At 43.8% G+C, this 11,474-nt stretch overlaps 1 protein-coding gene across 2 annotated transcripts in view; it reads right to left on the bottom strand.

Annotated features, from left to right (window-relative positions):
• Nucleotides 1-2,545: 2,545 nt before the first annotated feature.
• Nucleotides 2,546-11,474, bottom strand: part of CHRNB1 (cholinergic receptor nicotinic beta 1 subunit) — a 28,200-nt gene continuing 19,271 nt past the window's right edge. The window contains exons 8-11 of one of the 2 annotated variants that reach the window (XM_063449819.1): nt 9,156-9,379; nt 8,423-8,586; nt 4,986-5,133; nt 2,546-2,858 (exon numbers count right to left, since the gene is read on the bottom strand). In XM_063449819.1, coding sequence (XP_063305889.1) covers nt 2,718-2,858; nt 4,986-5,133; nt 8,423-8,586; nt 9,156-9,379 — 677 coding nt within the window. In that variant the 3' untranslated portion in view covers nt 2,546-2,717. Of the gene's footprint in view, nt 2,859-4,985; nt 5,134-5,785; nt 5,950-8,422; nt 8,587-9,155; nt 9,380-11,474 lie in introns of those variants that run through there. The other variant, XM_063449820.1, reaches the window with a different exon arrangement.

The raw sequence follows: 11,474 nt of genomic DNA, 5'->3' as shown, positions 1-11,474 counted from the left end.
TTGGGAGTGAGGTTCCATTTGGAGATTGATTGATTGATTGATTGATTGGGAGTGAGGTTCTATTGGAGATTGATTGATTGATTGATTGATTGATTGGGAGTGAGGTTCTATTTGGAGATTGATTGATTGATTGATCGATTGATTAATTGGGAGTGAGGTTCTATTTGGAGATTGATTGATTGATTGATTGATTGATTGATTGATTGATTGGGAGTGAGGTTCTATTTGGAGATTGATTAATTGGGAGTGAGGTTCTATTTGGAGATTGATTAATTGGGAGTGAGGTTCTATTTGGAGATTGATTGATTGATTGATTGGGAGTGAGGTTCTATTTGGAGATTGATTGATTGGGAGTGAGGTTCTATTTGGAGATTGATTGATTGGGAGTGAGGTTCTATTTGGAGATTGATTGATTTGGAGTGAGGTTCTATTTGGAGATTGATTGATTGATTGGGAGTGAGGTTCTATTTGGAGATTGATTGATTGGGAGTGAGGTTCTATTTGGAGATTGATTGATTGGGAGTGAGGTTCTATTTGGAGATTGATTGATTGGGAGTGAGGTTCTATTGGAGATTGATTAATTGGGAGTGAGGTTCTATTTGGAGATTGATTGATTGGGAGTGAGGTTCTATTTGGAGATTGATTGATTGATTGGGAGTGAGGTTCTATTGGAGATTGATTAATTGGGAGTGAGGTTCTATTTGGAGATTGATTGATTGGGAGTGAGGTTCTATTTGGAGATTGATTGATTGGGAGTGAGGTTCTATTTGGAGATTGATTAATTGGGAGTGAGGTTCTATTTGGAGATTGATTGATTGGGAGTGAGGTTCTATTGGAGATTGATTGATTGTGAGTGAGGTTCTGTTTGGAGATTGATTGATTGATTTGGAGTGAGGTTCTATTTGGAGATTGATTGATTGATTGGGAGTGAGGTTCTATTTGGAGATTGATTGATTGATTGGGAGTGAGGTTCTATTTGGAGATTGATTGATTGATTTGGAGTGAGGTTCTATTTGGAGATTGATTGATTGATTGGGAGTGAGGTTCTATTTGGAGATTGATTGATTGATTGGGAGTGAGGTTCTATTGGAGATTGATTAATTGGGAGTGAGGTTCTATTTGGAGATTGATTGATTGGGAGTGAGGTTCTATTGGAGATTGATTGATTGATTTGGAGTGAGGTTCTATTTGGAGATTGATTGATTGATTTGGAGTGAGGTTCTATTTGGAGATTGATTGATTGATTGGGAGTGAGGTTCTATTGGAGATTGATTAATTGGGAGTGAGGTTCTATTTGGAGATTGATTGATTGGGAGTGAGGTTCTATTTGGAGATTGATTGATTGGGAGTGAGGTTCTATTTGGAGATTGATTGATTGGGAGTGAGGTTCTATTTGGAGATTGATTGATTGGGAGTGAGGTTCTATTTGGAGATTGATTGATTGGGAGTGAGGTTCTATTTGGAGATTGATTAATTGGGAGTGAGGTTCTATTTGGAGATTGATTAATTGGGAGTGAGGTTCTATTTGGAGATTGATTGATTGGGAGTGAGGTTCTATTTGGAGATTGATTGATTGATTGATTGATTGGGAGTGAGGTTCTATTGGAGATTGATTAATTGGGAGTGAGGTTCTATTTGGAGATTGATTGATTGATTGGGAGTGAGGTTCTATTTGGAGATTGATTGATTGATTGATTGGGAGTGAGGTTCTATTGGAGATTGATTAATTGGGAGTGAGGTTCTATTTGGAGATTGATTGATTGATTTGGAGTGAGGTTCTATTTGGAGATTGATTGATTGATTGGGAGTGAGGTTCTATTGGAGATTGATTAATTGGGAGTGAGGTTCTATTTGGAGATTGATTGATTGTGAGTGAGGTTCTATTTGGAGATTGATTAATTGGGAGTGAGGTTCTATTTGGAGATTGATTGATTGGGAGTGAGGTTCTATTTGGAGATTGATTGGGAGTGAGGTTCTATTTGGAGATTGATTGATTGGGAGTGAGGTTCTATTTGGAGATTGAATGATTGGGAGTGAGGTTCTATTTGGAGATTGATTGATTGGGAGTGAGGTTCTATTTGGAGATTGATTGATTGTGAGTGAGGTTCTATTTGGAGATTGAATGATTGATTGGGAGTGAGGTTCTATTTGGAGATTGATTGATTGATTGGGAGTGAGGTTCTATTTGGAGATTGATTGATTGATTGGGAGTGAGGTTCTATTTGGAGATTGATTAATTGGGAGTGAGGTTCTATTTGGAGATTGATTGATTGGGAGTGAGGTTCTATTTGGAGATTGATTGGGAGTGAGGTTCTATTTGGAGATTGATTGATTGGGAGTGAGGTTCTATTTGGAGATTGATTGATTGTGAGTGAGGTTCTATTTGGAGATTGAATGATTGATTGGGAGTGAGGTTCTATTTGGAGATTGATTGATTGATTGGGAGTGAGGTTCTATTGGAGATTGATTAATTGGGAGTGAGGTTCTATTTGGAGATTGATTGATTGGGAGTGAGGTTCTATTTGGAGATTGATTGGGAGTGAGGTTCTATTTGGAGATTGATTGATTGAGAGTGAGGTTCTATGTGTTAGTGGAAGATTAGATTTGTGCGTTGAGGGAGGGAAGGTGCAGTAGAACGTTAGGCTGTGGCGGAGTTATATTGGAAGACGAAGGCTCCACAATTTGTACCTGTTTGTAAAATGTGAGGTTATTTGGTTTCATGGGAACGGGGTTTCCGGGGGTAAATTGTAGCTGGCGTCCAGGAAGATTGCGAGTGTCCCGAGACTTGTGAAAATGATAAATGTCCAGAGAAAGAGACGGTCAACGACCATTGCCACGTATTGCCAATCCTCCTTCAGCTGCCAAGAGAATGAGAAATGGTTAAAAGTGCAGATTATCGCTCCCACCAGAGCTCTGCAGAGCATCACTTCCTATCCCTTCTCTGAAAGCCCTGAAGAATATAACTAGCCGTTCTACAATAGACTGCAGACGATCACTCCTCTATCCATTTCACCACAGCACAGCAGACTATCACTCTCTCTCGTTCTCACAAGACCTTGCAGAGCATCAATTATTGCTGCATTGCATGACAGTCCCACAATAGGCCTGCAGAGTATCTCTCCCCTAGCATTCCATGACAGTCCTGCAGAGTATTACACTCATTCCCTCCCACAATAGGCCTGCAGAGTATCTCGCCCCTAGCATTCCATGACAGTCCTGCAGAGTATTACACTCACTCCCTCCCACAATAGGCCTGCAGAGTATCTCTCCCCTAGCATTCCATGAGAGTCATGCAGAGTATTACACTCTGTGGCGAAACCGACCTCGCCACGTGTCCTTGGAGGGGGCTGCTTGCCTGCCTCTTGCCTTTGGACTATGGCCCTGGGAGATTGGGCCCTTTTACAAAACGTATTCGGCCCTAACAGAGTGCATGTCACTCTGGCCCTTTAAACACAGTGGGGCCATTCGGTACTTGCCCTGTGTGAGCAGTGATACCCCCAGATAGCTATGCCATGGAGCCTATTCATATAATGAAAGACTATGGGAAAGACTTTGGCTCCATGGCAATTAAACTGTATTTGTGTGGTCTGCGTGCCATTCACCTAATAATGTGCACGCAGACCTGAGCTATCTGGGGATATGTTACATGTCTGTGTTTAATGTATAAAAAGTAACTTTATATATTTTAAAACATAATTCTGTATTTAGGTCCCCACATGTGTAATGGAGTTTTGTCTTTGACCTGGGAGATAATTGGATTACTTCTCCAATTATCTCCAGGGCAGAAGGGAGGAAGCCATGATGCATTGTGGGGATGTTTTACTTTCCATGCTGCCAGCCAGGGCCCAAAAGATACTTTTGCTAACTTTTGAACCCCTGGTCTGATTCATGCCATTTTTTAATATGTTGTTCCCCTGAATGGATTGATTGTGGATATGTATTTTTATGTGAATGTGATGTATAGTTTTAAAGTTACAGTGTGTGTGTGGAAAGTATATTTTAAACTGTATGCATAATGGGATTATGTGTCACACTAAGGGGAGGGGATGTGTGGGAGGTAACATCTATGTGATTGGTTATTTTATGCCTCCCCCTGGGTGTGGCCTGGATGTGTATTATTGTAATAAAAGCCAGGCTGGATGAGCCAGTCCAGAGTTCCTGTTTTACCCTCAAAGTGATGTGTCGTCTCATTATTGGGGGGAAGGATTTATTGCATGCTGTTCCAGTTGACTGCTAGGAGTGTAAGCCTATTCGTATGGTTCCTATTCAACGGTCTACAGCATTCATATGCTTGGGAGAATTTAAAAGGTTTCTCGGATCCAGTGTTCTTGTGTCTCCAGTCGGGAGAGTGGTGTTTGCAGTAGCTGCCTGTGCATCTGGAAAGGGGGATATCGCCTAAACTGGGTTTTATCCTCTTGTAAGTGAAACGGTCCGTTACACACTCATTCCCTCCCACAATAGGCCTGCAGAGTATCTCGCCACTAGCATTCCATGACAGTCCTGCAGAGTATTACACTCATTCCCTCCCACAATAGGCCTGCAGAGTATCTCTCCCCTAGCATTCCATGAGTCATGCAGAGTATTACACTCATTCCCTCCCACAATAGGCCTGCAGAGTATCTCGCCCCTAGCATTCCATGACAGTCCTGCAGAGTATTACACTCATTCCCTCCCATAATACGCCTGCAGAGTATCTCTCCCCTAGCATTCCATGACAGTCCTGCAGAGTATTACACTCACTCCCTCCCACAATAGGCCTGCAGAGTATCTCGCCCCTAGCATTCCATGACAGTCCTGCAGAGTATTACACTCACTCCCTCCCACAATAGGCCTGCAGAGAACCACTCCCTTACCCTACTCATGACACTTCTGCAGAGTATTGTGTCTTGATCTCTCCCATGTGATCCCTGCAGACTATTCCACTCCTATCCCTTCCGTGATTATCCCTACTAATCCATATGAATTCTGCAGACTATCACACTCACGGCATCATAGTCCTCCTGTTCCTGCAGTTGTTGAGCGATGTATCTGATAGCACTGACAGTAGACTGGAGGTCAGGAGGGAGAGTGAGACCAAGACTGGGACCCTCCAAAAACCACCGCATATCCCTGGAGTAGGGGTCTGCATGGTACCTGGGGACAGACAGATACTCGGTAACACTATACACTGTATATTATGGGAGTAGGGGTCTGCACGGTACCTGGGGACAGAGAGATACTCGGTAACACTATACACTGTATATTATGGGAGTAGGGGTCTGCATGGTACCTGGGGACAGAGAGATACTCAGTAACACTGTACACTGTATATTATGGGAGTAGGGGTCTTCATGGTACCTGGGGACAGAGAGATACTCGGCAACACTATACACTGTATATTATGGGAATAGGGGTCTGCATGGTACCTGGGGACAGAGAGATACTCATAAACACTATACACTGTATATTATGGGAGTAGGGGTCTGCACGGTACCTGGGGACAGAGAGATACTCAGTAACACTGTACACTGTATATTATGGGAGTAGGGGTCTGCACGGTACCTGGGGACAGAGAGATACTCGGTAACACTATACACTGTATATTATGGGAGTAGGGGACTGCATGATACCTGGGGACAGAGAGATACTCGGTAACACTATACACTGTATATTATGGGAGTAAGGGTCTGCACGGTACCTGGGGACAGTGAGATACTCAGTAACACTATACACTGTATATTATGGGAGTAGGGGTCTGCACGGTACCTGGGGACAGTGAGATACTCAGTAACATTATACACTGTATATTATGGGAGTAGGGGTCTGCATGGTACCTGGGGACAGAGAGATACTCGGTAACACTATACACTGTATATTATGGGAGTAGGGGTCTGCATGGTACCTGGGGACAGAGAGATACTCGGTAACACTATACACTGTATATTATGGGAGTAGGGGTCTGCATGGTACCTGGGGACAGAGAGATACTCGGTAACACTATACACTGTATATTATGGGAGTAGGGGTCTGCACGGTACCTGGGGACAGAGAGATACTCAGTAACACTATACACTGTATATTATGGGAGTAGGGGTCTTCATGGTACCTGCTCAGTAACACTATACACTGTATATTATGGGAGTAGGGGTCTTCATGGTACCTGCTGTGTAAAATGACACAGAGCACTCTGATTGGTGGATTTCAAGCCAACCAATCAGAGTGCAGTGACAGGTAAATGTAGAGACTTACCTGTCAGTCTCTTCATTTACCTGTCAGAGCACTCTGATTGGATAGCTTAAACCCACCAATCAGAGTGCTCTGAGCCTAATTGCAGGGCGGGGCAAGGCTTTATAAGCCTTCCCCCGCCCTGCAGAGCTCAGTCTGCGCGGAGCCCTCCATTCCCCTTAGTTTTTTATTTTTTTTATTTTTACAGTGTGTCGGTTATTCTGGATTTTTATTTGCCCTTTTTGGGGCTGAAAAAAGAAGATTTTAGAAGAAAGAAGACATCAAATGGTAAGTATTATTTTTTTTTAACAGGTATTTAGACAAGGGTTCCCCCCTCATTATTTTTAGGATGAGGGGGGTAGGTAGGGGTCATTTTTTTGGGGGGAGGGGGGTGACTAGGGGACTAGTCACCTGGGGGGGGGATTTCATTTATGGCTCCCACACACCACTCCCCCCACAGCTCCGTCACATTAGGATCCCCCCTATTGTCATTTATGGCCCCCACCTGCCATGCAGGAGTGGGGCCGGGGGGACGACATTAGGTCCCCCCCCCCCATTTTTATTTATGGCCCCCACCCACCGCTCAGGGGTTGGGGCCGGGGGGACGACATTAGGTTCCCCCCCCCCATTTTTATTTATGGCCCCCACCCACCGCTCAGGGGTTGGGGCCGGGGGGAGGACATTAGGTTCCCCCCCCCATTTTTATTTATGGCCCCCACCCACCGCACAGTAGGTCCCCCCCGTCACATTTTTATTTAGGGCCCCACTCGTCGCACAGGGGTGGGGGCATTAGGTGTTTTTTTGTTTTTTTTACTGTGAGCAGCCACTGGCTAGACACGCCCCTACTCGCGGTATAGCAAGTAGGGGCTGAATTTACTAATACTTAGTATTAGTAAATGTGGCTGAAAGACCAATTTAGGTCTTTCAGCCTTTTGGCAGATAGCTCCCTGATACCGTGGGAATTAGGGAGTTATCTACTAAGCGGCTGCTTATTTTATGTTATTTTAAGTGATTTCCCTATACACATTTGTTTGCAGGGCACTTGTCCTACTCCTACCCCCATTTTACTTCCTTTTGCAGCCCTCTAGCCCTTTCCAGGACATTTTTAGAGGCATTTTTGTGGCCAGAAGTTCGGGTCCCCGTTGACCTCAATGGGGTTCGGGGTCAAGTTCGAGCCCGAACCCGGACTTTTTTTCAAAGTTCGACCGAACCCGCCGGACCCGAACGTCCAGGTGTCCGCTCAACTCTACTAGTAAACACAGATTAAGGAACAACACACACACACACACACACAAATACAGTTTTAAATATTACAAATTTACTTGAAATGACTTATCTCAGCTTCAGAGGCCCCTTTTGGTGGTGATCACAGGAAGGTATACATTTGAGGAGGTTTTGGATAATAATGTCCCTTTATTTATAATTTTCATAGAGCAGATATATTATATGCATTGTGTGTATATACATCAAAGCACTCACATTCATTTTGCATGATATATATTCACAATGCCCATAAACAGATTATTAAAATACATTTAGCACTAGCACTGTTTAATTTGTCTTCCACTTTTGAATTACTGTAGGACCCACCGATATTGGGGTACTGTGACATAATTAGTGTAGGATCCACCGATATTGGGGTACTGTGACATAATTAGTGTAGGATCCACCGATATTGGGGTACTGTGACATAATTAGTGTAGGATCCACCGATATTGGGGTACTGTGATGTAATTAGTGTAGGACGCACGGATATTGGGGTACTGTGATATAATTAGTGTAGGACGCACGGATATTGGGGTACTTTGAAGTAGCAGTGGGCTTAACACGAGATGACCATATAGTGGGTCTGCATCCCCATATTTGTTTGCTGAGATAGGTGATTAAAAGTAGCCTTATAGAATTTAAAGATGTATTCTTATGTGTGTGCTGCTCCTTAATCTGTATTATGAATACATTCTGGTTTCTACGGTAGCATCATTCCTGCAGAATGCATGTTCCGGGTGTGCCCACAAATCCCTTTTTTCTATTTAATACATAGTATCACAGTAGTATAAGTAAACACTATGTTACCAGGAGGATACATTGAGATTTCAGTAGATCCTGGAGACCATATCTCAATAAAATGGAAATAATATGAAAGTATGATTATAAATACATTGTTACTCCCCTCCTGTACAGATACTCACCACCATTCTATGGTATACTCAGTACGCACCTGTCAGCCTTAGGCAGGATGAAGTCACTTTCCGGCCTTCGTATAAAGTACTCATCGGCGTGCCGTGGCGCAGTGACCGGGCGTGGTGAAGGTAGCACTGGCAGCGACGGCTCTGGTTTGGGTCGGCGGATTCGAAGGTATCGAGGTAGATGTAAGATAAATATCTGGAATTAGAGTGAGCGCAAGGTTCAGGGAAATGGCGTAAAGAGAGCGGCTAAAATATAATATAGGGAGCAGATTGGGAATGAATACAATAGTTCATTCACACAAAAAGCAGGAATGTGACGTTCTGATCCTTGGTCATAAGCAGAACCTAAGCAGAACATACAGGTATTTAGGTTTTAGGGTAAAAATTATCTTTAATTTTCAGTTTAGGGAATATGTCCCAAAGTGTGTTTTACCAGCAGAACAGGATTAACAATTAGGGGACTCAGGCGGCCTCTAGGAGACCAATGGTAGTAATGTGAGATTTTCAATCATTTCAGAATGTTCATTGGAAGGTGAGGGGCTCAGTTAATCCATGGACTCCACATTGAAAAAGTTATTCAATTGGTGCATTAACCAACTTACACACATATTGTTCTTAGCTGGTGACATTTCCATGATACAAACTTTAAACTGGTTTTACTACACACATATAACAACTGCCTATAGTCATAAGTAATAATAATTAATAATAATAATTACATGTAATAGCAAATCTTTCCTATCAGAATATACATTTGTTCATTACCTGGCGCACCCATTGAGGCATTTGATGCGTGTTGGGCGAGCGATGATGGAGATTCAGGACTACGACACTCAGAATGACAGAGAAGGTAACGAGCGTCATAGTAAACATGAGGTAATTAACTATGATGGGGACTGCTAATGAAGTCTCGGGCACTTTATCTGCAAGAAGCAGCAGGAACACAGTGAGAGTGAGCAAGGCGAAGATTGAGAGAGTCATCTTCTCACCTGGGGAGACATGAGAGCAAGTGGGGAGACATGAGACAATGTGGGGAGACATGAGACAATGTGGGGAGTCATGAGAGCATGTGGGGAGACATGAGACAATGTGGGGAGACATGAGAGCATGTGGGGAGACATGAGACAATGTGGGGAGACATGAGACAATGTGTGGGGATATTAGACAATGTGGGGGGAGATTAGACAATGTGGGGGGATATTAGACAATGTGGGGGGATATTTGATCAATGTGGGAGTATTAAGGAAGAAGAAAGAATGAAGGGGATGGAGAAATGTGTTCATCAAAGTAGGAAGTTTAACAGTCACAGACCTTCCTCTACACCATCACAATAACGCTATACCATCTCACAAACTGCTCTCTCTATACCATCACCACCCTCTCTATACCATCTCACCAACTGCTCTCTCTATACCATCACCACCCTCTCTATACCATCTCACCAACTGCTCTCTCTATACCATCACCACCCTCTCTATACCATCTCACCAACTGCTCTCTCTATACCATCACCACCCTCTCTATACCATCTCACCAACTGCTCTCTCTATACTATCACCACCCTCTCTATACCATCTCACCAACTGCTCTCTCTATACCATCATCACCACCCTCTCTATACCATCTCACCAACTGCTCTCTCTATACCATCACCACCCTCTCTATACCATCTCACCAACTGCTCTCTCTATACCATCACCACCCTCTCTATTCCATCTCACCAACTGCTCTCTCTATACTATCACCACCCTCTCTATACCATCTCACCAACTGCTCTCTCTATACCATCATCACCACCCTCTCTATACCATCTCACCAACTGCTCTCTATACCACCACCACCCTCTCTATACCATCACCACCACCCCTCTCTAAACATATATGTCATTATTGTCCAAGGTAGACAATCAGGTTTCGTACTTCATCTGATGTATAGACAGTATATATATTGTAGCGGATTGGTACTGGGCTGTCCTACGAAATTCATGGGAATAACTGTATTCATGTATATTGCCAGTTTTATGTGTGTAAAATAATGTATTCCTCTGGTTGTTCGGTAGAATCATTCGAATAAAGCAAGGGAATGAGACTACCGAACAACCAGACCTCCTTGTGTGAAGGGTGCCTTCAATTACCGTTTGCAACAATGTTGCAAACGGGTAATTAGCCATCCGTGCAGTGTGGTCTTTGTTCTCTGGGTGGCCGCCATTCGGGATACGAACACGTGGCGGGCGGCCATCTTAGAGTACCGAACAGTGGTGTTTTGCCGTCGAGTGTCTGGAACTGAAATCGGACACTTGACTAGGCAAACACCGCTGAGACCTCCAGACTTCCAGTACTTCGTGGGGAAACTACCGAACGGCCCGCTGTTCGGTAGAAAGAACCCCACGAACTGGGGGATTCATTCGAATCCTCCCCAGGCTACATAACACAAGTAATTCACCTATTTCTATTCCCTTGTTTGTGACCGACCGCAGGGCCAAAATGCATGGAACTGTTTTCGGATACTTTACCCATGCGGTCGGTCAAATCTGTACCTGGTCATAACTCCCGAACCCCTGGTCCGATCTGGGTGATTTTTGAGTATGTTGCTCACCCAGATCAGGGCTATCAGGGGATACCATTCTTAAAGGTGTACCCCTACGTTTAGGGGTACATCCAGAAACTGGGGAAATTCGGGTACAGTATAAGGGGATTATGATGTGAGAGGAGGGGAGGAGATGTGTGGGAGGTTACTAATCACCGATTGGGCACTGTACTGATTGTTAGAAACTACTCCCTTGCATGGGAGCATGCTTTATAAGGCACTGTAGAATAAAGATTGTCAGTTCTGCTCCTGAAACTGTGTGTCGTCCAGTTATTGGGATTGCGTTGGGATACTGCTGTATTATTTTACCTGCTGGAAACCTTGCCTGTGGATTTATCATCATCCTGTTCCTGAGCCTCACTGGGATCTCTAGTGGAGTATAGCTGTGAAATATCGTCTCTCCGCTACATATATACTATATCCAATGCCATCTATAGGGTATGGCAGGCTGTGTTGATATGTCTGTATCAGCCGTGGTGTAGGACAGTATTACTAGCT

The sequence above is a fragment of the Pelobates fuscus genome, chromosome 3 (assembly GCF_036172605.1).
Source record: "Pelobates fuscus isolate aPelFus1 chromosome 3, aPelFus1.pri, whole genome shotgun sequence".
NCBI lineage: Eukaryota > Metazoa > Chordata > Amphibia > Anura > Pelobatidae > Pelobates > Pelobates fuscus.
The sequence above is the reverse complement of the archived record's forward strand: the minus strand, read 5'-3'. Positions and strand labels throughout refer to the sequence as shown.